Source organism: Cibotium barometz, chromosome 1, assembly GCF_041138505.1.
Source record: "Cibotium barometz isolate CiBa-2024 chromosome 1, ASM4113850v1, whole genome shotgun sequence".
Taxonomy (NCBI): domain Eukaryota; kingdom Viridiplantae; phylum Streptophyta; class Polypodiopsida; order Cyatheales; family Cibotiaceae; genus Cibotium; species Cibotium barometz.
The window spans coordinates 40047324-40073655 of record NC_141046.1 but is presented as its reverse complement, the minus strand read 5'-3'; the positions used below and the strand labels follow the sequence as shown (position 1 = coordinate 40073655).

The 26332-nt window shown below is 46.0% G+C and overlaps 1 protein-coding gene across 4 annotated transcripts; it reads left to right on the top strand.

Moving 5' to 3' along the window:
- The first annotated feature begins 300 nt into the window (after window positions 1–300).
- On the top strand, window positions 301–26332 carry LOC147641994 (uncharacterized). Of its 4 annotated transcripts, XM_086802077.1 has the most exons (3): window positions 301–439; window positions 562–610; window positions 24841–26332. In XM_086802077.1, the coding sequence occupies exons 1-3, from the start codon at window positions 361–363 to the stop codon at window positions 26162–26164; spliced, it is 1452 nt and encodes a 483-aa protein (XP_086658203.1). In that variant the 5' UTR covers window positions 301–360; the 3' UTR covers window positions 26165–26332. The 4 variants fall into 4 exon arrangements, with proteins under 4 accessions (XP_086658203.1, XP_086658205.1, XP_086658211.1 ...); XM_086802079.1 differs by lacking the exon at window positions 562–610 and having other exon boundaries at window positions 307–439; XM_086802085.1 differs by lacking the exons at window positions 301–439; window positions 562–610 and adding an exon at window positions 748–1019.

The following is a 26332-nucleotide window of genomic DNA, read 5'->3' as shown; positions in this document are numbered from 1 at the left end:
TTGTCATTAGCTTCATCACCTCGATCGTGAGAACGGTTTCGTTACTTCCTTAAGGCATGACCTTGGAAGACCCATTTATTGGGCGGCATGACAGCGACCAAGAACTCCCGAAGGAGCCCAGGTATCGTAGGACTTGCCGTGAGGCTCACCCACTAAAAAACTCTGCAAACCCGGCGGGTTTCCGGAGAGGAATTGCCCTACCCACATTGGGCGTTGGCTCGAAATTCCAAACAACGCCGCAGCAATGTCGCGCGAGTCGCGCACTAGTTGGTGTTACATGGATGAAGGCTCCCTTACACATACACACACGTGCCACAGTGTTTCGACCAATCTCGTTTTCCAAAAATGCAAGTATGACTTATGTGGGGCACAGATACTACTGTTACTACATTCTCAAGGAGGAGGAATTCCAAGTCGAGGAGAGATCTCACTGTTACAGGTAACACCCTTGTGAAGATCAAAGGTTTTGGCTGTTGCATGTGATCTCTGATGATAATATACAGCCAAACGCGAGGCTGTATGCTGCATTGGCTTAATCCTTGCTTCATGTCACTAGTGTAGGCTATTCCCTTTTTGTTATCGTCACTGGCCTCCTGTTTCTCAAATTGCTGTAAGTACACTTTTTGATTGTCTGTTGTAAGATGGTCCCCTCAATACATGTCAGTGTGTTTCGGAATCAAATTATCCTTAAACAAGATTATGAGCACTTAATCATGAGATAAACACAACCACAAAGAGACATTGCACAGTACACCCCACTAGAGGCCGAAGATGCCCCCGGTTCCCCCTCCCCGCCTTAGGTTAGATTACCAAAAACGTTTGTTTCCAAGTACAAGATGACGGGTGCCTAGTCCCCTGGGATTCACCTCCGGCTTGCACGTGATTGCTTCAAGTACATCAAACATGAATACAGAGCAAACAACAGGTTTCCTGTGACCATAGGTCACCAGGCCAAAAGGAAACTCCTGACAATTAAGAGTATTCACAGGTTCATCTGCCGTGCACAAGTCTCTTCACAGGTACATCTGCCTTGCACAAGTATTCTCACAGGTATATCCACCTGCACAAGAGTTCTCACAGGTATATCCACCTGTATAGAGTGTGACCAGTCCAAAACAACAGGATTCTGACACCAGATTCTCACATGTGTTTCAGGCAACCTGTAGATCCCCTTGGAGGTGTATGGCCACGTTCCAACAGTCCCCAGCAGTTTGTACCCAGCCCAAACCTGCTGCAAACCAGAATTTGCAGCCCTGTTAACAAGTCGACCAGCCGAGGGAGTGCCCTGTATGAAGTCGACCTACTCATCCTTCATTTATTTCCAAGAGTGGAATGTCCTAAGTGGGGAGGAATGTTACGTACCTAGCACTAACCCTTGGGGTTAGAGACTAATCTAGCAGGGTTAGGGGAGCCCTGGGATTAGGGAAAGCAGGCGGATTCAGGTGGCTAAGCTTCAGATTTAGTAAATCCAAGGTTATTGGCTATTTATGAGACTGGACTGTTATTTATAGTAGCAATAAGCACTACATAAGTGAGTCTTGGACCTGGACCAAGAGTTTTACTCCTACAATGGACATGGCGGATCACAGAGAATCTTGTCGAGGGCCCCTTTGGGTAGGCATTGGTGGTATGGGATGCCAAGGCTGATTGGCATGGACCTGTGGGAGTGGAACCTTAGCCCTAGCTTGGGGAAGGTTAACCGACACAAACCTATGGTTGGGTGGTGAGCTTGCTTACACCCTTCTTTGTTGTTGTACTAATCTTGTTTTGGCATGTATATTAGGGATGATCTTGGAGGGAGTTTACATCCAGGGAGAGAATGACGAGTGCATGATCGGAGAAAGTAGTGCTTGCCAGAATACGAACCATGCCACCTCATCTGCAAGCCCACTGATCCACATAAAATTGTTCTAATTTGGAAAGGTTGGGGTCTACACTCCTCCTGTCAGATCTCGAGAAGCACAGACTCCCAGGGGACTTGGGAGCCAAGTAGATTTCTTTGCTATTCAGGGTGGCATTTCGTTTCAAGGAGTCAGGTTGACAAGTGCTCTTTCCGACACTCTTCGATGTAGTGCCCCTGCCCTGGTTTGTGGCAGTGATGACACTTTCCTTTCTTTTTATTGGTATCACCCTGTGACGAGCCCACTTTGCCTTTGCCACCACTGTAGTAGAAGGCTTGGTCCCCTCTACTGGCGTCATCTCTAGATCTGTTCTTCCTTGTTTGCTCCTTATGTAGGAGTAATCTCATCAAGGAATTTAGAGAAGCGTGAAACTTTGATAGGACCCAGGTAAGGAATTTTGAATAGTGGTGACCAATTTTCGTTATCAACTACCTCATTACCTTCAGCGGAATCCCCTCTACCCTTCCCATCCACCTCGCTTGACCATGCCCGTTGCCCACCAACCATGCCTCATGCAGCAAACTAGTGTGGTTCACCACTTGATCCAACATTTCTTTGAGCCGGTGGAGATGAGCATTGCTGCCTCTCCGGTGTGTGCTCTTCCTCCAGAGTCGCTAGGCGGCCCCCCTCCTCGAGTTTGGTCCTCATCCATATTTGCATGGTTTTGCATCACTCGAGGCCTTCCACAGCTAAGAGTGGTTTTGCATCTTCTCCTTCTCTCCGAGTGCGGCGTCGGGGATGGACTGGAGCATTGAGTCTATGTTTGCCGCCATTCATGGGCAGGCAATAGAGCTCTCACATTATCTGCAAGATCTGCACATTACTGACGTGCTCACTCACTCTGGCCATTGGCACGGATGGAGATGGGTGGCTCGGCCACAAGGACCTAGGAGGGGAACTAGTGTCCTCTAGTGTGGAGGTGCTTCTCTTCGAATTTCTTCATGTTTCAGTTCCAGTACCTCTCCCTCTACGGGATACCTTCAGTGTGAAAGGTGGAGCCGAGCATATGCATATTCTAGGGCTCGGACACAGTGGCTCCACATGGAGGGCATGATTCGTGCCCACTTGGTGAGGCGTCGCCCCAGGACAAATTGCGATTACTCTCCAACGAAACCCATGTCCAAGACTCTTCGAGTGGAGGGTAGTTCCGATAGTTCCGCCTCCCACCGCTCTTAGTTATGCGGATTGTCTCATGAAACATTTAGGTTTTGGGAGGACTGCAGTGCTTGCAAAGGCGCAGGATCCTGAGAGAGGAGCTTCACAGAGTCATAGTTGGCGGGCCTATTGACATTTTCTTCCTCTAGAGCATCATCTATCTGAGGGTCGTACCACTGCTATTGTGGGAAGATTCTTCAGGGCATTAGTCATGCTTTTTGGTCCCATGCTTTTGGCCCCTACGAGATCCAAGGCAGGGTGTGCATTTCCATCAACGAGTAGCTCTTACTTGTAGAATTGATTCAGGCACCATTGTCACTTGGAGAGCTTAGTGGGTGATCATAAGGATGGGAGAGGGTAGAGTGGACTTCCTGATCCTCTATGCACCGAACTCCATAGCACGCAGAGCCCCTTTTTGGAGCACAATCCGTCAATCTCTCTCACAGGTAGACTTCCGGTGCATGAGTGGTGATTTTAACATGTTAGAGACAGCGGAGGACGGACTCAAAGGTGGCAGAGCCACAGTTTTAGGCACAGAATACTCGGACTGGGAGGAGCCAATTCTAGCTTTGAGGGGACAGGACCCTTGGCGTTTACTGGAGTTTGGATGTAGCCCTCACCAATGTGCAATGAACTCCAAGTATATAGAATGATGAGCTGTCAGACAAGCCACACCCATAATCCCCCAACAGTGGACTGTGAACACATTACGTTCCAAAACCTCGAACAATGAACTCGGAACACATCCTGTCCATAGTCTCTGTTACACCAAGCAATGAACTTGGAACACATCGCGTTCATAGCTCCCAAAGCTGACCTTGTCTTGCTAGATGTTTATGCTTGGAACTCCGACGCACGGTTCCCATGCACTAAAAAATGGAGTTGCTTGTTGGATGGAGGGGGAACACTCCTACACACACATAGACACACACATGCAAAGAGCAAACTTGAACACAGAAAAACGTGAGAGAGCTTGATGCTGGAAAAGTACTCCAATGATAATGATAAGAAAGTACAAGAAGGTACTAAGGTGTAAGTGAGTGAAAGGACACTTACACTTGTCCCAAGGCCTTTTATCCCAAGGCCTAAAAGGCCTAACACACTGAAGTGTGTTCACACAGGGAAAAAGCCCTTGCTAGCTGCTAGCATAAGGTAAAAAGTGCTCGTGTGTAGGACCTGTTCACACCAGGACTTCCTAGAGGCCAAACCCCCCTGAAGTGAGTGGTGTGAACGTGTACAGGGTGTGTGACAGATCACCCTGAAAATGGTAGTAAGCCTAAAGCTTTGTGAAAAGCTTCAAACTTCTTCCTGGAAAGGGGCTTTGTAAACCCATCTGCCACATTGGCATGTGTAGGCACGTAGGTCAAGGCTCTCTCTCTCGCATGGAGCCTCTCCTTGATGCACTTCAATGTGCTTCGTCCGTGCATGAAAAATTGGATTCCGCGCCACTGCCAATGCACTCTGATTGTCAGTGAGAATGGTGGTAGAAGACTGTTGTCTAACACTAAGATCTGCCAATAGATTACGGAGCCATACACACTCCACAGTAGCTGTGAATGCTGCCCTGTACTTAGCTTCACAACTAGAAGTGGCCGTTGTCCGCTACTTCTTGCTGAGCCATGAAATGCATGAATCCCTGAGAAGGAAACAGTTACCACTGGTTGACACTCTAGTGTCATAGCATCCTACCCAGTCACTGTGAGTGTAGGTGGTCAAGCATAAACAAGACGCAATGCCATAAAACAGTGCAAAGTCCAGAGTGCCTTTAAGGTAACGAAAGACACGCTTCAGTGGTTGTCAATGCCTAGTGCTAGGTAATGCATAAATTTGCTCAATTTGGACACGGCATACTGAATATAAAGACGGGTAGTGCGTAGGTAAATAAGGCATCCCACAACTTGCTGATAACTGGCAACATCAAATGGCTTGGAAGAGTCCTCAAGTGATATTTGTAAGCCTAGTTCCATAGGAGTAGAAACAGGTTTGCAATCTATCATTTGGAACCTTTCTAAGAGCGTGTGGAGATAGCATGATGCCCCCCCCCCTTAACTAGTATAAACTGAATACCCAAATAGTAATGCGCATGTCTCTAACATCAAATGCATGCTGTAATTTAGCTATGAAAGCTGAAATTTGCCCCTCATCAGGGCTAGTCACGAGTAAATCATCCACATAAAAGCATTACAGAGTCGTAGTGTGACATGCTCTCTCCCCCCCTCCTGCGATTCTGCCTGCGCTTCTCCCCCCTCATCCCTGCCTTCGCTTGCGCCCCCATCTTCAACTTCACCTCCCATCGTTTCCCCCTCCTAGCCCCCGCTTGCCCTGTTTTGCCTCTCTCCCCCCTGGGACTAATGCGCCTGCCCCCCCTTTCCTTTTCGCTACTGCGCCTGCCCCCCCCCCCTCCCCCCTCTCTGCGTCCATTTCCTTGCCTCCCCTTTCAGCCAGTGCCCCCCTCTCCCTCCCATTCCCTCGCCGCCAGAGCGCGCCCCCCCCCCCCCCCCCCTCCCTTTCCTCCCGTGTCTACCCCTTCCTTCTTGGTAGCCTCTCCTCCGTTGTCTTCAACTTTCTCCTATCGGCAAGTCTCGGTTTTTTCTGGTCTTCACCCTCAGGATTACTCCATGGTAGCCGCTCCGTCAACCTTGACCGAGGCTGCCATTACTTGCTTATCATTTTTTGAAGTGGACCTTCAACTCCTCGCACTATGAGTGTTGCATCATTAGAGGCCTCCACTCTGGTATGCAAGATTGTCGGTAGCCGCCCAACACGCGGACAACTGAGAGATCTTTTGCAAGTGAGCCTCATCAAGATCATAGACATTCATCCTCTGGGGCGTGGCTACTATCAGGTGGAGTTAGACTCACCAACAGTGTCAGATCGAGTCATGCAGCTGAGTCCCATTGCATTGCGTATGGCCCAAGCCTTCTTTGCACAGTGGCATCATGGCTTCGACCTCGTGTCCGACCCTCTGGCTGGTGTGTCGGGCTTCCCAGGCCTTTAGGAAGAAATACCTTCCTCTTCTCCCAGTGATTGGTGGAGCTATAGGGAGAGTGATGGAACCCCCCCCACTGCTGCCTCATCTCTCACACAGGCGGCTGGGATTCCATCCCTTCGCATTTGTGTTGCCTTGCCGGAGACAGTGCCTCATGTCATATCTATCCCATGCCTTTGGGGCGACCCCCATCGTTCAGTGAGTGTTGTACTCAGGCCTCTTGAGCCAGTGTTTCATTTACAGGCAGATGAGCCACCTCGCTAGAGCTTGCCCTCGGTGCCAGCCCCGGAGACCGCTTCCAGTGCCCCCCCCCCCCCCCCCCCCCAAGTCCCCATTTAGATCCTCACCACGGGGTAAAGAGAGAGGCAGGCTCTTAGGCAACGGAGCACTAGGATCCAGTCGTGGATGACCGTGCTGCTGGAGAGTGGCGGACGGTTGGCCCGCACCCGGGCCGCATGCCGACTACAGGAGTTGAGTGTCGCCGTCATGCACGCCAGGCTGGCAAAGTATAGGAGGATTCGGTTCAGAGAATTGTTTTGAGCATTTATCACAGCAGCCACCCGTCGGCGATGGGCCCCCTCCAGCCAACGGAGAGGGTCCCCCTAGCGTGTCCGATTTAGCGGAAATTTCTCCTCTGGTTCTCAGTTTCCAGTGAGGCCAATTGGCCCCATTGAACCCCCCGATGAGGCCCTCCCACCAGTCTCCCTCTCCAATGGATCACTCTCAAGCGGTCCCTTCTCGTTCCCCTCCGCCTCCCCCACCCCCCTCCCCTCCTCCTCCTCCCCGCCCCCTCCTCCGCCGCCGCCTCCTCTAAGCCCGCACTCCTCCCTCCCTCCACCCCTCCAGAGCACTCCCGCCGCCCTCGAGCGGCACCCCGACCTGGAAAAGAGGCAGCCAGCAAGTTCCGTTCGCCGTTTGATCCATAGATTCTCGGAGCTGGTAGAGATGACCATCGCCACTTCCCCAGTGAGGCCTCTCTTGCTAGAGTCCCTAGGTGGGTCCCCCAAGATCTTGGGGCTGCGTGGATTACAGTTTCTTCCGATGTCTCCCGGTGGAGGGGGCAGATCTTTTTGAGGAGACTGTAGAACCCATTCGGATATGTGTGGTGTTCCATCACTCAAGACCTTCTACGCTAGAGTGTGGTGCGATGATCTTTTCTTTTCCTTTGAGTGCAGCCTCGGAGACAGAGTGGGACTTGGAGTCGGTGGTTGCCGCCATCCAGGGGAAGGCAGTCGAGCTTAAACACCATCTTCATGATCTTTGCATCACTGATCTGGTCACCCACCTCTGGCCCTTGGCCAGGACGGAGCTTGGAGGCTCAGGCCATAGGGACTAAGACAGGGAGGTGGTGGCCTCCTGCTTGGAGGTGTTGTTCTTTGTGTTCTTGCATATCTCAGTCGTCGCAGTACGACTCCCCCTTGTTACAGATACCTCCATTGTGATCGATGGAGTTTGGAGTATGCCTACTCTCATGCTCGGACAGAGTGGCGACACATGGAGGACAAGATCCGCGCCCACTTGGCATGCCTTTGCCCCAAGACTGATAGTGATTATTTCCCATCTTAACCCACACCCAAGACTCTTTGAGTGGAGGGCAGTTCCGATAGTTCCGCTTCCCATAGAGATTGATATGCGGATAGCCTTATGGAACATTCAGGGTTTAGGGCCTCAATGCTTTGAGAGACGCCTCGCGTCCTCAGAGCCGAGCTTCACAGAGCTACTGTTGGGTTATCCATTGACATTCTTTTCCTCCAGGAGCACCACCTCTCTGAGGGGCGTACCCGTCACTGTGGGAAGATTTTGTTAGAAGTCATCTCCTGTCTACTTTTATACACCAGGGCCTTTGTTGTGGGTGTGCCCGCCCTTATGAGGTGTTTTATCATTTTTCCTCACTCCCCGTATTTTTTCCCTATTCCTCACTCCCCGTATTTTTTCCCTATTTTTTCCCATTTTTCAGTGGTGTGGAGGGATGCCAGAAGTTGGCTTTTACTGCTGGCCAACTGGATGTATGCAGTCGTGGGCTTCATTTATTGCTGGCCGACTGGATGTATGCAGTCGTGGGCTTCATTTATTGCTGGCCGACTACTCATGCGGTCGTGGAGGGCCAAAACAGTCCAAAACAGTGCTGGCCGACTGCTCACATGGGGCATATAAATAGGCCCCATGCCCCCACCACTTCCTCATTCAGTTTTCTGCGGGATCTTGTGTATAGAGAAGAGTTTACACACCTATTTCTCTGTGTTTCTTGTGCTGTCTATTTTCTGCATTCTACTTGCTCTTGTCTACCCAAGTTTGGTTATCATTTCCGCTGCATATTCTGACATGGTATCAGAGCCCTAGGCTCGTGATAGATCTTGGGAGTTTTTCTGAGCAAGAGGAGGAGCGTTAGGTTGCTGATTGGTGGACTGTTTTGGACTGTACGGGAAGAGAAGTTGCAAGAGGAAGGCGGGCTAAAGGTGCTGGACAGCCACTTGCAGGTTTTACAGATTTTTTTCCCACCCACCCCCCTTTCAGTTTACTCCCTGCGATGGCAGCTTTACTAGAGATGGCTGAGAAGCACGTGAAGATTCCGACTCTCCCCATGTTCCCAGTGGATCGTCAGTTGGACGGGTCCAATTACGGCATCTGGAAGGTCATGATGGAGTCTGTGCTGGAGTCATATGACCTTGCTGATTTCATCATCATCGGGGTTCCACGGCCGGAAGCAGAGGAAGGGGAGTTACTGTCGACGAGGAAGGACCGAGAAGCACAGGCACACATGTGGGATCATGTCAACGCCAGGGTCCGGTCATTTATTTTCCTCAACTGCACACCACAAGTGATCAATCATGTAAAGCACATGACGCTGGCGAGAGGCATATGGGAGCACTTGGCTTCTTTGTATAACAGGGTATCACCCATGAAACGGATCTCCTTGGAAGTCCAGATGCGGGTTATGAACCCTGCAAAGTCCTCGACGATGCGGGAACACATTAACAAGCTGCAGGCCATTCAGCAGGAAGTCCTACAAGTTGGGAAAGAGATATCATCTGAAGACATGGCCATCACTTTGCTGTCCCACTTGCCTGCTCAGTATTCTGCTTTCTATTCTTCATTGATTACGAGTGGCAGGCTCAGCACCATTACCTGGCAGGAGCTTGTGCCAATGGTCTTGGACCAGGAGGAACGTTTCACGAACCCTCCTCACAGCGGAGGTTCGGAGGGCTTAACTGGCCAACGTTCGAAAGGCCGGAATAACAACAAGGACAAAGGGAAGGCTTCACCGGAGAAGTCTTCTGAGAAGAAGCCTGATTCAGAACAAGAGAAGCTGAAGGCCGAAAGATCCTGTAATGATTGTGGTGAGAAAGGCCACTATTGGAGGAAGTGTCCTAAGCGGACAGGGAAGAGTGCTGATTCCTCAACCTCAGCTGCAAAGACTCCGGCATTTGTGCACTTAGAGATGGTGGACTTTGATGCTTCATCTGTAACGTGCGGAAGCTCTGGGTAGTCTTTTTTCAGCCCTAAACACTCTTGGAAAACCTTCTGATGCAAAAACGCACCATCTGATGCAAAAACGCAGGTAGAGAGAGAGTAGAGAGAGAGAGTGAGAAGTGCTGGAAATTCAGTATATACTATGGTACAAAAAGGTACATATCTTTGCAGCCCTTGGCTGCCTTCTTAAAAAGGTGGCTAACCCTAAAATCTGTCCCCTATGGGACCTCTAGTGATCCAATCCCCTAGTGGGAGAGAATGAGATCAAACATGAGCACTTGAGCCCTTTTATATGAGTCTTGGACCATGGAGGAGCTGGCCGACTGCTGGTCGGCCAGTTCAGAATTCTTTTAATGCATTTTTTTGCCAATCCGACCAGCTCTACTCCTGGCTCTTGAGGCGCATTCTGCTGCCCGACTGGACTCCAGTCCACACCCTCATGTGCCTGCAGCCGACTGAGACTTTTCACCATCTTATGATGCGTTTCAGCCGCCTGGCTCTGTGAGCATCCTTTTGGTCCTTCTAAATCCTTGCTCCAAGTCCTGTTCCAATTTACACTGCCATCAGTGCTCTGTGCTCTGTCATCCCGGTTCTTCTGCTGGTTCATAGTCTTTATCTGTTTGCCTCTTCTGGATCTAGCCCTAGAAATGTCCATGGCATCTGTGATGCACATGACATCATCATCTTCGAGCGAGGAGGCAGTTGGCTTCACCGCGAAGGATACCCGGGAATGGATTCTTGACAGTGGTGCTTCTAGGCACATGACTCCATCCCGTGACTTCTTTCTGGATCTGAAACGGCAGTCAGGTCGCATCTTTATTGGCGTCAACTCCACTATTCCGATACATAGTGAGGGCCGGATGGAGATTATTCCCGACGGCAAGGGGGGCAAGCATGCTTCCCGTGTTCTTTATGTCCCTGCTCTGGGTTTTCATCTTCTGTCAGTGCATGAAGTATGCAAGACTGGCTTTCGGGTGGAATTTAAGGAGCATTCAGTTGCTCTGCGGAACCGTGAGACTGGCCAGGTTGTTTGGGAAGGCAGTGTGGAGAATGGTATCTACAAGCTCTCTGCACTCTCCTCGTTGACAGGTTCTCAGGTCGGAGATTTGTGGCACTTTCGTTTTGGCCACTCAAATGTGGATGCATTGAGGTGAGCTTTCCGAGACCAGATGGTGGTTGGCTTCCCAGCTGTTGGTAATAGGCAAGGGCATTGTAGTTCTTGCATACGTGGTAAGCAGCACAGGGAATCCTTTCCGAAGCAGGCTTCCAGGCGGGCTTCGAAACCATTGGAGTTGATTCACACTGACTTGTGTGGACCTCAGCAGACACCATCTTTGGGAGGATCTCTCTACTTTATGCTGCTTGTTGATGATTGTACGAGATTCACGTGGGTCTACTTTCTTTCCCAGAAGGACCAAGCTTTTGCACGGTTCAAGGATTGGCACGTGATGGTGGAGAAAGAGTGTGGATTTCAGGTCAAGAATCTCAGGGCTGATAAAGGAGGTGAATTCTCCTCGACTGTATTTCTCAGATTTTGTGCAGATCGTGGCATCAAAAGGGAACTAGCCAATACAGGATTGCCTTCGAAGAATGGAGTTGTCGAATGCAAGAATAGGACTGTGGTGGAGATGGTGAGGACCATGCTGGAGCATCGTGATCTTCCTCGTCCACTTTGGGGAGAGGTTGTGGCAACGGTTGTCCATATCCTCAGCCGATCTCCGATGACTTCAGTACCCCATATGACTCCATTTGAGGCTGGCCCCAACCTCTCCCGACTTGACAGATTTTATGTGGATGAGTGGGCTTGTGGCCGTGGGGCCATGATCGGCATCTTAGCGGGTACTACTTTTTCAGATCATGCTCCGGTTATTCTAACATTAGAGAACCCCTGGAGGCAGGACATGCACACGAGCTCTAGGATTCTGGACAACCCTATTTAGAACCCCAAGATATGCAGTAGCAGGATAGAGCAGATTTGGGCAGGATTGGATTTTATTTCAGGCTTTGCTGCGTGCACCTTGGATGCGGTGAGATCAGTAGTTTTTTGCAGGATGCAGCTTAGAGTAGATTGGAGGGATTCTGTGAGCAAGAGAGGAGTCTGAGGAGGGGTCTAGCTTCTTTTCAGCGGCTTGAGAGTTCCCCCGATAGCACTTGGATTGAGAGTTAGCTTGCTGTCACCCGTACAGTGATCATATCCATCGAGGAGAGGAGGGTGGAGTATAGATACCATGCTGGAGCTTCCTTTTGGACCAAGCTGGCGATAGAGTTACAGGAGACTTCTTTGAGGTAGCAGGTCCCCACTGTTGCGTGGATAGGATGGAGACATTCTTTTTGACCCTCCCCATGTGAGAACCATTGCCACTGATTTTTTCCGATCTCTCCTCACGGGTGCCCCATTATCTCCACAGGTGATGGATGCACGCAAGAGGGTATGACGGCACACGAGAGGTGGTTCCCCTCGCTCTTCAGTCCTTCTTATTGACTCCCTTCATCGCAAAGGAGTTGGCGGAGGCATCGACCCGTCTTCTTAGGGGAAAATGCTCGGGGGCAGACGGACTCCCAGTTTCTTTCTTTCTTCGCCACTAGGATCTCATGGAATGCGGCCTTCGAGCAGCCTTCAATGAGATTATGATCATAGGAGCCATGCTAGAGAGGCTTTCAGAGGGTTTGATACACTTGATTCCTAAGGAGGGTGGTGATAGATTGGAGATCTGGCAGTGGAGACCCATCACCCTTCTAGGGAATGCCTACAAAATCTTGGCGAAGGCCATTGCTGGAGACTTCAGCCCATAGTAGCAACGAAACTCGTTTCAGTCCATTTGAAACGAACTGAAACATTTCACAAAAGTTTCATACTTTGAAATGCGTTTTTTATCTTTAAAAAAAAAAGGTCTTATCACATCTTTTCACCCGACGTGTACTTCATGTACTCACACAGCTGCACACGTTTCGACTTTCGAGTTGCTGCCGCCGCTTGCGTTGACTGAAGCTGTCCACGACTCCACCCATCACCTGTGACCCGACTACTTGGCGACTCCCGACTGCTGTGACCTGTCCACCCTGTTCACGATTGTTGGCCAAGTCCCGACGACTGCTGTTCACGACTAATTGGCGACTCCCGACTGCCTGTGACTTGTCCATTCGTGGCCGGCTGCTGCTGAGGAGCTTGTGGTCGACTGCTGCATTGCTGTGGCCGACTGTTGTGTGGTCACCTTCACCCGACCGAGTGCTGTAGCCTGTGTAGTGTGACTTGTCCACCACCCACCTTCATGAGTCACGACTGCTGTCCAGACTCCAAGCCTACTGCCCAGTGCCAAGTCTCAAGGCAAGCCTAGCTGCCTAGGTGTTTTATGTTTCTAGAATCTATACTATTGTGTTTTATGTTTCTATACAGCATACTATTAACTATACATAATACAGGCTGCTCTAGCCTACTGCCTTCAGCCTATATCAGGCTTTTTTTCCCATAACTAAAATAGGGATTTTATCACAACCTATGCAGGCAACAGGTTACAAGGTATTTCTCTTGCTGCTTGCAACTTTGCAAGATGCCTTGCGCACAGGATCCCTTGTGGAGCAATGTCACATGGGAGAGCAAGTATGTAGGCTCGGGCTCGGGAAAATGGAGGTGCAATTTTTGTGCAGAAGTGCATCCTGGCAGCATTACACGGTTGAAGGCACACTTCACACATACAAAGGGCCATGGGGTGGGACCTTGTAAGGCCGTACCAAGGCACATTTATAAAAGCCTTAAGGCTTGGAAGGCTAAGGATGTAGGCGTTCCTGTTGAGGAGATCGTGGATCCTGAGCATTTAAGAGAGGCTGCCATGACTGTGGAAGAGCAAGATTCTACAGTAGGTGACATGCAAAGTCAGTATCATGGGACTTTTACTATTGGGGGTAGCTCTAGTTCACAACCTCAAGCAAAGAGGACAGCTTTACCTTTGTTGAAGAAAGGGCATGTGAAGGCAAGGTTTCAAAAGGCTGCCATGAAGGAGGCAACAAGGGAGATAACCAAGCTTTTTGTGCAGTGTGCATTGTCCTTCAATATTTTGCGGACTCCTCGATGGAGGACCACAATAAGAGCAATCTCACGTGTAGGTTGTGAGTGGGATGGTCCCTCATATGAGGCCTTACGTACTACAGAGCTTCGGAGAGAGAAGCTAGCAGTTATAGATGTAGACATACATATATATGTTTGAAATTGAAGTTATATAATTGACTTCCAATTATCTCGAATTTCTCATTTAGCTTTTCAATTTCAAGTACTCGTACACCCCATTGCTGAAATTCTTCACTAGGAGCCCAATTTCATACTTTTTCCCAATTTTTCACCTCCATTGCCCTCTTCCATCATGCCTCCCCACAAATCCCCTAATCAACATGACATTTGAAGGTTTAACAAGTATGGGACTTTTGGCACAAAATGTATCTTTTGCAAATTTTGTGGAGTATGTCTTGAATGTTTCTCTTTCTATGTTATAGACATAAATGTGACTTGTATCAATTAGCAATATGCTCATATGTCACTTCGAAATGTGTCTCTTTCTTCCAAAGAGACGAAACGATGGAATGAAACAAAACCTTTCGAAACGACAAAACGTTATCTTTTGATTATGACGCAAAGTGGTCTCACAATGTTCAAGATCTTGGATACCTTGGATGAGGTTTGCTTAGATCTTTTCCGTTTATGGAAGGGCACTTTATATGGACACTGTGCAGTTAAGAACAATTGTAATGCAACTAGGGGGAGAATGTGACACACCACACCTGTGGTACACAGGATAGCATGTACAGGTCCATGGGTAGATGTAGGTGTGCCACATGGAAAGCGATGACATGGCAATGATGATGTGGTAGGTCGTGGACGTGGCCAACAATAGTAAAATCAAACCAGCCAGCTGTAAGAATAAGGCACAGCGGAAACAGATACTGCCATAGAAAGTACACTAGACAGTGCAATAGAGAGAAAGAAAAGAATTTTAAAATTCTGATTATACCAAACAAGAGATAGGTACAATATGATGGTGCTGTCCACCCGTGTGCTCTAGTGTAGAGCTTAGATGGCGATCTAGAGAGACTCTGGATGGAGAGCGTACTGAGAGTACGGGGAATATATGCTCACAAGCATTGGATGCCTTTGCTTGTGCCAACTATGTCCATTTATAGTGTTGTAGGTAGTGCGGTGGACGCATCCAAGACGAGGCCAGCTACGTTGCATCGACGCGGCTCACCGCCCGCGTATTCATAACGCGTCCCGGCTGACCACTGTCCACTAATGATGAAATTAGTATCCGAGGGAATATTTCAAGGAATATTCCCTATACCTTTTTGGGATAGGGCTACGCCCCAGATCCCAGCTAACACTTGTACCCCTCATCATCTCCTAACCATCAACGGTCACAACTACGATCCCTTCCATCATCTAAGCGGGGATTTCCACTAAAGATATGTGCACCAATGGCTGCTCCTCATAATGAAGGCCGTACAAATGTGCACCATACATTAGTGTGAGATACATGCTAACATGCGAGCATTGAACATATACTAACACCAGCATATGGATGTGTATATTTACATGCTAGCTTATTCGTCATTTCCATCAACATTCGTCTAGTGTTTGGGTCCTACAGATCAATAGGGCTAGCCAAGGGGGCCTGAAGCAGAGCATAGGGTTACAACTTGTGTCTGCAATCTTAGCCACTCTCAAGGTGCAAAGCAATGTTGAATCCACGGGCACACACCCGTGATCTTGTACTTGGAAGCAGACTCCTTTTAGTAATACAACCTTAAGGGGGAGGGTCGGCTCATTTGTTATTTGTTGTGGTTGTTCCTTGTGTCATGATTTTGTGCTCTTAATCTTGTTTACAGTCAATTCGATTCCGAAATATGTGCTTGTCTATTACACACGTGGCATGGTAACATAAAACAATCATTTCTTAGCCAAAAGTTACCGAAATCGGCCGTTTCTCGGGAGGAGTCATTTGTGTTTCTGTTTTCTGTTTCCTAATCTCATCTAAGAAATTTTCCATGATTTTTACTTGGTAAGTTTTTTTTTCCCCCCAATTTTCCTAGTTGTCTCTATTAGATTATGATTTATCCCAAGTTTCTCCTCTATTTCTCTCCCACTTTTTCCATAATTACTATTTATATCTACTATATAATGTTAAAGACATGCTGTTTCCTACCATTTTCGTTTCCTAGTTTCAAGCCGTCTCCGTTATGGAGACATCATCCATTTCCATTACATGCTACTATAACATGTGGACTTGAGTTTCCGTGAAGACCGGAAATTGTCGTTTGATGAATATCTACATGAAGTGATGCATGTAATTATGGACATGAAATGTATAGATGGCGAGCTAGGCTTTGGATAAAGTGGTTCTTGAGTTGGAACTAATTGATTTTGAACTCATAGAGTTAGATATGGATGCATCTAGGGTTAGATTTTTATGTAATAGAGCAACTACTTAAGCAAGCCGTAGATTCACCAAAATCAGCCATGGACTCGGTTGGAGAATAACCTGCATATTCTTCCTTTTGAGGAAGATGGACTTAGTTGGAGCAAAAACCCCCCTATTCTCCCTTTTGAGGAGATTAAGGGAGAGTTGTGCATGAATTCGTGTAGAATTCGTGCATGAATTCGTGTAGAATTCTCGAATCTATTTTCTTCAGAGCTACTTTTTGGATTGTTTTGTAGGGGAGAAATTGTAGCTTAAGTACAATTGATTTAAATGTAACTAAACTAATTGAGTCTTGTCGTAAGATAAGATTGAGAGGCAACTTTTGGATTGCCTTCTTTTGTAGGGGAGAAATTGTAGCTTAAGTACAATCGGTTCAAGTCCCTTAAGAGATATGCGAGTGGTTCAATGGTGTGAACTATATATAACCATAGCATTTGTGGTGCATCTTGTTGATCTTAGCAGTTATGCTATTGGTTGGGTGTCCTGAGTAGGTCCCACTCCCCCCATCCTTAGTTATGCAGATCGTCTCTTACGGGATGGGGGGCCCCGCTTCGTCTCTTCCACCGCAGAAGAGGAGTTCTTCTTTAGGAGCTTTAGAGAGCCTGTGTAGGAGACCTAGTTGATCTTTTGTTCTTGCAAAAACATCACCTTTTGGCAAGTTTTACTCGCAAATGTGGGAAGATTTACCCTGGACGTAGCCATGCCTTTTGGTCCTCAACTTTTGCCTCTGAGGGGAACCAGAGAGGGGAAGGTCTCATCATAATCAATGCCCTTTTGTTGGGCATACCCCTTTGCAACAAGTTTGGCCTTGTAGCAATCAATTTTACCATTTGCTTTGCGTTTTAACTTGTCAACCCACTTAGTACCAATGGCCTTCTTGCCATGAGGTAGATCTGTCAAATACCAGGTGTCATTCTTGAGTATAGAGTTATATTCATCTTGCATAGCATGCATCCAATGATCATCATCCTATGCTGCCTCAAAGGAAACAGGTTCCTCTTCATTACATAAAAGTAGAAATGAGAACATGATCCACATGAGAATAATCTGCATGATGAAAACGTGCACGAGTTCTGCAAGAGGTAAAGGAGCTGCCAACTTGCTATCCCGCAATGTCTACACAAGCCATTTTGGCATATGCCTAGATTCTTCTATGGCTGCTCTCTCCTCATCCACTACATCCTCAATAATTGCCTCATCAAGCACAAGGGCATAAGCAAGACAACCAAAAACACGCAAATGAGCCACAAAACGTTTCCTGTCATGCCAAACTTCATAAGGAGTTTTAGATTGCAAGGCCTTGGTAGGGCATTTGTTCAACACATAGTTGGCACACATAGTTATCTCTAATCAGAAACTAAGAGTACTGAAACCAGCTCATCAAGGGCATTTGGATTTCCCTTCATCATGAGTCTAAGGGTAGAGACAAAACTCTGATAAGAATCCGGCAATGCATTGAGAACATTGGGCACCAATGTACTGTCAGGATATATCTCATCCACACTAGCAAGCTGCTCCTTAAAATCTTTGAACTTGGTCAAGAAGCTGTCCATCGAGTCTTCCTCACTCATGTGCTGAGACTCCAACTGTTTGCACAGATATGCAACACGTGCTGGTTCACAAATGCCCTCTAATTGTACAATTAAGGAGTGGAAGAAGGAGAGAAATCAAAAAGGGTACTCAACACCTTTAATAAAAAGGTGGGGCATTTGAGTCAGCTATAGAAGTACAGTGCGACAACGTATGGATGTAAAGGAAAGGTAGCTTGTCTCACATGATTGGTAAGTTTTTTTCTTTACCATGCATCACTAAGTTTAATTCATTTATCCTCGTGAATTTGATACCTCATGCATGTTGAAATTTGTTGAAGGAAAGGGTAGTAGGTCGCCTCCCAATGCTTGAGAGAATAGGTACTGCAAGCATCACAAGGAAGATGAGACTTGGGAGTGGCTCAAACATGAGAGAATGGTCACCGATGCAAATATCCAAGGAGCTCAACCGAGAAACTTAGTGATCAGTAGTTGAACTTGAATTTTAATTACCACCCATGTCTCAATTTCTATGTTGTTTTGCTTATGGCTAACTTTTTACATGGTTTCAGTATTTAACATAGGAAGATGCTGTTGAAAGTGGTGGTGAGGGTGAGGAGAATCTTGATGAAGATGAAGACAATGTATTAGTTATTTACTTAGTTCTCTTAGTCATCTTCATCTTTTGTAATTTGCAATCTAATCCATGACATCGCACCTGGTAATGCAGCAGTGCATTCCATGCTTGTTTTAAAGTCTTACATGATCGAATATGAGGAATAATGCTTCGCTTCACAAAAAGTGCAAGCAATGCATGTGCCTGTGCATCTCTTCCATCCCATCTCGTTTGAGCAGCAGTGGGAGGTACTGGTCGTGCATGTGGAGGAGCCACATCTGTATCAGATTTTACTTCAGATGTACCTGCAGCACCTGGTTGCAGTGGTTGGTAGTTATGAAACATGACGAGTTTCAATACCACAGACCACATTCCAAAGGCCTTTAGCAACCAGTACATGCCTCATCATATAGGACCACAATGGGTAGCTAGTCCCATCAAGTTTGTCCTCAGTAGACAACATGTTGAATACATCACTACTACCAGCCATGATTGTCTACCAAATGCAAAATCTTTCAACACACTGCAAGTACTCAGTATTCACTGAATGCAATCTCGGATGGCTGCTGCCAACTGACTGAAGTACATGTAAAGTGTATGAAAAATAACACAGAGTAGAGAATAGAGTGTTACTAGTGAAAGTATGATGGCCGATATTGTTGAAGACACTGTAGATGCTGCTGCACACCAAATCTTTGCCGCTGCACAGCCCAAACACCCAAAATCGAGCAGAACCAATCCAAAATGACACCTCTCCAGAACGTCTACAGAAACCTTGCACCACCAGTACTTGCAGTGTGTTGAAAGATTTTGCATTTGGTACACACTCATGGCTGGCAGTAGTGATGTATTCAACATGTTGTCTGCTGAGGACAAACTTGATGGGACTAACTATCCATTGTAGTCCTATATGATGAGGCATGTACTGGTTGCTAAAGGCCTTTGGAATGTGGTCAGTGGTAGTGAAACTCGTCATGTTTCACAACTACGAGTAAAACCAGGTGCTGTAGGTACATTTGAAGTAGAATCTGATACATATGTGGCTCCTCTACATACACCACCAGTACCTCCCATTGCTGCTCAAACGAGATGGGATGGAAGAGATACACAGGCACATGCATTGCTTGCACTTTCTGTGAAGCTTCCTCATATTCGGTCATGTAAGACTTCAAAACAGGCATGGAATGCACTTGCTTCATTATACCAGGTGCGCAATGAAGCACGTGTTGCATATCTGCGCAAACAGTTGGAGTCTGAGCACATGAATGAGGGAGACTTAATGGACAGCTTCTTAACCAACATCAAAGATTTAAGGAGCAGCTCGCTAGTGTGGATGAGATATATTGTGATAGTACATTGGTGTCCACAGCTCTCAATGCATTGCCATATTCTTATCAGAGTTTTGCCTCTACCCTTAGACTCATAATGAAGGGAAATCCATATGTCCTTATACTTGATGAGCTGGTTTCAGTACTCTTACAAGAAGAGCAGTCTAGGCAAAACAGATTTGTTATGCGAGTTGGTGACCAAGCTTTTGTTGCCAGTTAGAAAGGCAAAGATAAAACTTCTTCGCATGGTGGCTATAAGCCAAAATCAGAATCCTCAGGTAAGGATGCAGAGAAAGAAGGTGATAAGCCTAAAAAGAAGGGCAAGTGTCACTATTGCAAGAAACCAGGGCACTACATAAATGAGTGCAAGAAAAAGCTAGAGAAGGAGAAAAAGAAATAATCGGGCATGGCTATGGCTGATGCAACTGCACCAAGTGCATAGAAGAAGGAATTTGCAAGTTTTGCTCAAGATGATTAGGCATAGACTGTACATTGCAGTTATGACCCTTCTCTTCATGATGTATGCATGTCAGTGGGGTTGAATCGGATGCTTGGTACTTTGACAGTGGTACTAGTAAGCACATTACTTCACAAAAAAAAGTTGTTCTCATCTCTGGAATCTGTCCCAAGTACAAGAACCGTCACATGTGCAAATGGTTCCTTATATCCTGTCAAAGGAGTTGGTAGAGTTGTGCTCACTGCTGCAAATGAGGGGGACATTTACTCTTTCTAAAGTTTTATATGTGCGAGCCATTAAGAACTTGCTGTCAGTTTCAACCTTAGACTTGTCAGGCTTGATGGTGAAATTTGTGGATGATAGACGTACAGTTTAGGATAGAAATGATGGTTATTCTATCATTGCCTCAGGCACCTTGTTTCATGGCCTATATAAGATGGATGTATTTGAGAAGTTACAGCATGATGCTTGCTCAGTCTCTACGACTCGTGTTATGAGTGATGCAAAATTATGGCATGCACGATTTAGCCATCTGAATTATGGTAGTTTGTTACGCCTTCAAAGGCATGATATGGTGTCTGAGTTGCCAATTCTTGAGACCCCTGTATGTATGTGAGGAGTGTATTCTTGGTAAAATGCATCGGGCATCATGTCCAAAGGATGAATCTGTGAGAGCTGTTAAGAAATTACAGCTTATACATAGTGATGTATATAGTCCTATGAGGATACCATCTATTGGGGGATATCTCTACTTCGTCACTTTTATTGATGATTACTCTAGATATAGTTGTTTGGGTGTATTCATTAAAGCAAAAGTCATAGGTTTTTATGTACTTAAGGCACTTTGTATCCATGGCTGAAAATGCATGTGAATGTAAATTTGGCACCCTTCGTTCAGATCGAGGAGGGGAGTATATAGCCAAGGAATTTCATGCATATATGGCTGAAAAAGGCATAAGGCATTAATGTACAGTGCCATACACACCTCAGCAAAATTGTGTGGCTGAGAGCAAGAACAGGTCTCTCATGGAGATGGCACGATGTATAGTAAAAGCCTAAGATTTATCTCATGGTTTTTGGTGAGAGGCAACTATGTGTGCAAACTATGTGTTAAACAAATGTCCTACCAAGGCCTTGCAGTCTAAAACTCCTTATGAAGCTTAGCATGACAAGAAGCCTTTTGTGGCTCATTTGCGTGTTTTTGCTTGTCTTGCTCTCGTGCCTGAGCAACAACGCAATAAGCTTGATGATAAGACAGTTAAATGCATATTTGTGGGATACAATTCAATAAGCAAGGAATATATACTTTACGATCCGGCCTCAAAGCGGATTTGAGTTAGTAGAGATGTTTTTGTCGAAAACTCAATTCAGCCTATGCTTTCAGGCAAAAAATAGCAGAATGTATGCTTATAGAACATGTTTGATTCGCTCCTACCTTTGTTTAATGGAGGGCAGCCATATATAGAGCAATTGAATGCTCAACCAAGTGCTGAAATTCAGCCTTTGCAGGTGCAAAATCAGCCTTTTGATGAGGCAATTATTGAGGATGTAGTGAATGAGAAGAGAGTAGCCATAGAAGAATCTAGGCGTATGTCAAAATGGCTTGTGCAAACATTGAGGAATAGCAAGTTGGCAGCTCCTTTACCTAGCAGAACTCGTACAGGATCTCATCATGCAGATTATTCTCATGTGGATCATGTTTTCATTTCTACTTTATGTAATGAGGAGAAACATGTTTCCTTGGAGGAAGCACACGATGATGATCATTGGATGCATGCTATGCAGGATGAGTATAACTCTATACTCAAGAATGACACCTGGTATTTGACGGATCTACCTCATGGCAAGAAGGCCATTGGTACTAAGTGGGTTTACAAGTTAAAATGCAAAGCAGATGGTAGCATTGATCGTTACAAGGGAAGACTTGTTGCAAAGGGGTATGCCTAACAAAAAGGCATTGATTATGATAAGACCTTTGTACCCACATCTCGTATGACTACCATTAGGTGTCTCATTGCTTTGACAATACATCATGGGTGAAATGTACATCAGTTGAACATTAAGACTGCATTCTTGAATGGTGATTTACATGAGGTGTACGTATCGCAGCCTCCTGGTTTTGCTGTGAAAGAAGAAGAGTCTAAAGTATACAGGTTGAGAAAGGCTCTTTATGGCCTTAACAGGCTCCTAGAGCATGGTATGAAAAGATTTATGCATACTTAGTTGCAAATGATTTTTGCAACAATCCAACAGAGAGTACCCTCTATGTGAAAAGGAGGAAGGACACATTTTTGGTCATCGTTCTATACGTTGATGACATGCTGCTCACGAGACCCGATATAGATCAGATTTTAGCCTTTAAGGCTGATTTGCAGTCATCGTTTGCGATGTCAGATTTGGGGATTCGGTTTATGCAACGCAATGAATGGCATTGTTATGTTGCAGTCTAAATATATACAAAAGCTATTGAAGAGATTTAATCTTGAAGACTGTAAACCTGTGGCTACATCTATGAAGAGAGGTACTCGACTTAGTCCTCAAGATGTAGGAGACTCTTTTAATGCTAGTTTGTATCAGCAGGCTGTTGGATCCCTTCTTTATGTGTGCAGTACAAGGCCAGATATACAGTATGCGGTCTCACAGTTGAGCAGAATTATGCATAGCCCAGGTATGAAGCATTGGCAGGCTGTTAAGTGGATTTTCTGCTCTTTATAGGACACTCAGTATTTTGGATTGTTTTATCCAAAGGGAGGTGAGTCACAGCTGCATGCTTTCAGTGATTTAAATTGGGCTGGATGTTATGACAAACAAGTGTCCACTAGGGGGTTTCGCTTTCGCCTTGGTGATTCATGTATATCATGGCTCAAAAAGAAGTAGCCTACAATGGCTACTTCCAGTTTGTGAAGCTGAGTACAAGGCAGCTTTTACAGCTACAGTTGAGTGTGTGTGACTTAGACCTCTTATGGCTGATTTGGGTGTTGGACAGTCGTCTAACACTACGATTTTCACTGACAGCCAGAGCACATTAGCAGTTGCGAGGAACCCAGTGTTTCATGCTCGCACTAAGCACATTGAGGTGCATTACCACTATGTTAGGGAAAGACTCTCTGCAGGCAGAGATCAGCTTGGTCTATGTGCCTACACATGACAACATGGCAGATTTATTCACGAAGGCTCTTCCTCGTGAAAAGTTCGAAGCTTTTCGTAAAGCTTTGGGGTTACTGGTTTTTCAGGATTAATCGGCCATACCCTGTACATGTTCACATCATCACTCCAGGGGGGATTTATAGCATTATATGGTAGTGATGTGTGTGAATACACTTAGGATCACCAGGGTAATTTGTGAAACTGTGTTTGCTCTTCAATCACGAGTTTGTTGACTGATACACTCGAAGTTGGTCGTCTATGTCATACAATTGGAGGTTGTGAGATGTTAAGGCATAGCTTAGTTGGTTTATCTCTAGAACCTTTAGGATTTAGAGGAAATCATTTTTTTATAAATTTCTTTCTTGATATCATGGGCACGTGAAGAGAATTTTCGGACTTGAGCTGTTTCCTTAAGTAGCAAACTCAGTATGTGCCACTAAAACATATTTTTGAGTTTACACTTGTGAACATGATTGTTCTAGAGTGGACAAATCATACTGAAAGTTGAGAGCTTATATGAGATTGTGGAATCTCAAGGAGTTGCTTCCTATCTTTTGGACTTGTTACCACTACGACAGATGTGTGGGGGGTCTAGAATAAAGGAGGGAAAAGCTTACGAGCCCAATTGGCCTTGGCCCGTAATGGCTAGCGTGTAATTTTGAGGCTAGGCTTGTACCTAGGGCTGCCCAAGAAGGGATGGGAATAAGTAGCTTATGGGAGAGGGAGAAAGCCTATTTATAACTATAAATATCATTAAAAGTGTACTCTCTTGCTTTATTATTAGCCCTGAGATATATAAGTGGGATCGAGACCCAAGCAAGGCATAGATCTTGAGCTCTAGCTGCACACCTTGGGTGTGGGACACTGGGGCCAGGTGAGGAGTGAGGTCATGGTGTCGATCTAGCCTCATAACTCGAGGGTGCTCCGTGGGAGCCATGGGATATGCTCAGGAGATCCTGTGGCAGTTGTATTATCAGGTTGAAAGCAAGATGGCAATGGTCTCACCTTGCATGAGCTCTATAGAGCGCATGGAGGATGATCTCCCTCCAGAGAGCCAAACGCTCCCGTCCTCACAAATTCAGAGCCATTACCCACCAACTTCAGATTTGGGACATTCTTCGGTGTCATGGAGAGGCACCGGCACAAGTGGATATTGCAGCCTTGTACCGTCTCCATGAGCAGGATGAAACATGATGAGACCAGACACATGAGGTTTTTCTGTTTACTCCCTTGTATACACAAGGCCTTTGTATTTAGTAGGCCCTTTCGCTTTTGGCAGCTAGTTATCCTTTTTCATGTTGCCGTGACATCCAGTTTACTCATGGATCATATGTAACATTTTTTTGGTCTCATTGACCGTATGGGTGTTTTGTAGACGTTAATATGATCTTTCTTTGTTTCTCCATCAAGTCAGAAGGGATGGAGGTAAATGAAATGAGGCAATCCAAAGCTCTTCAGATCTGTGTGGATGGTTACCTAAAAAATTGTACTAGGATGAAGACGAGGAGGAATACTTGAGTGAACAATTAGCTGAAGCCATGTCAATGATTGATTAGAAGTTAGAAATGTTTGGTACAGTACATGTTCGAAAACGAGTACAAAATGTAATGATAAGATAAGGTACATTAAGTACGATACTCTTTTTCTAGTTTAAATAGTGTAGATATAAAATATGGCACATTGAAAACAATTATGTACACATAATGCACAGGGGCCGTCTAATAAGGTGTAGTACAAACATGAACTTCACAATTTATATTGAAGCTTTTGCACTTTTCTTTAGATCCCATATGATCAGAAACGCAAGAACTGCCAATGGGAAACGGAAAGGTGTTGGAAAGGTGGTCAATGGAGTAGCAGTATCATCTGGTAGAGAGGATAAAGATTATGAGGAGACTACCACCAAGAGAAGAAAAGGCCATTGGAGAAGAGGGAAAGCAGCAACCATGCATGCTTCTCCAACCAATAACAAGGATTTTGCGCATGAGGAAAAATTTGTAAACTTGGGTGTGGTTTTGGAGGTAGATAAAAAAGATGGCAGAGCACATGATGGCACTGTTCTGAAGGCCACTAGGCAGAAATCTGTGGTACAAAGCAAGCTGCAGGCCAGACGATTCGTTGATGGAGACGACAACATGTTTCTTACTGAGATGCTCAGCATGGCAAGGTCGGATGTTGGTCATCCTGTGAGGAATCAAGATATTGATTGGGGGCTGCTACACTCAAAAATAAACAAGAGATTTGAACACGATTACACACGCATTCAGGTGTACGATAGAGCAAGGAAGTTAAAAAGCAAGTATTTGACTATGTTCCTAAAAAGGAGTGCAGGCCAGCGTACTTCTTTCAAGGATGCTAACGAGGAAGAAATGTACAGGCTATCCCAACAGATATGGGGAGATTGTGGGGTTCTAAGGTTACATTTAGAAGAAGACGATGAGGATGGACCTGTGTTGCCACAGGATAGACTGGAAAATAGTCCAACAAGAGATATTGCTAATAGTAGTCATCCAGATGACTCTCATGGCTTTGCAGCTGGAGACACGGGAACTCATGAGAACATGGAAAGAGGTAATGTTGCCATTGTGAACAGAGACGGGAATGTCCCTTTTATTGAAGAAGTGCATGTTGCAGTTGAGAATTCTTGTCAGGTCCTTGGGGAGAAGCTTGTGGGAGACATACCGACAGAGCTGAGAAGTCCAACAACAGAATGGAATGCCCAAAGAATGCATGAAGTGCTCCATAGTGAACATTGGGAGGTCCTTAAAGCTTTGGAAAAGAAGTGCGATTCAGTGTTTGAAGAAATGCAGGTCAGGCTGATGACCGTGGTTAACACTGCTGCGAAGGAAACAAAAAAACAAGCTTCAGGGGGAGGTTTCCTGGACACATTTCAACCTGCAGCTTTAGTTTCTGCTCCCAGTTTTGTCGGAAAATTGATAGCTGCACCCAGGCATGATTGTGGTAAACCGATTTCAGAACATCTTCAAGATCGATGGAAGCAGCTCCGCATAGAGGAGCTTAGGTTGATGTCGGACAGGTTGCGGTTAATGCTAGAGGAATGCCAGATTGAGCAGGCAGAGATGGAAAGACAAACCAGGAAGCCCTAACCGTGGTTATGTGATGAGCTTTTTGTAACAATCACTTTTTTTGGAAGACAGGCTTTGATTTTACTCAGTTTCTTGGATGATGATTTTGTGCAGGTTTTGCAATGATCATACCTGTAAGCAAACTGTGTATCTTGCAGGAAAAAAATATGTAAAGAGCATGGTTGGATT

Coding starts and splice junctions, on each gene's coding strand:
- LOC147641994 (XM_086802077.1), top strand. CDS start 361: ATGTGGGGCACAGATACTACTGTTACTACATTCTCAAGGAGGAGGAAT. Junction 440..561: donor GAGAGATCTCACTGTTACAG/GTAACACCCTTG, acceptor TCACTAGTGTAG/GCTATTCCCTTTTTGTTATC. Junction 611..24,840: donor CTCCTGTTTCTCAAATTGCT/GTAAGTACACTT, acceptor ACTTTTCTTTAG/ATCCCATATGATCAGAAACG.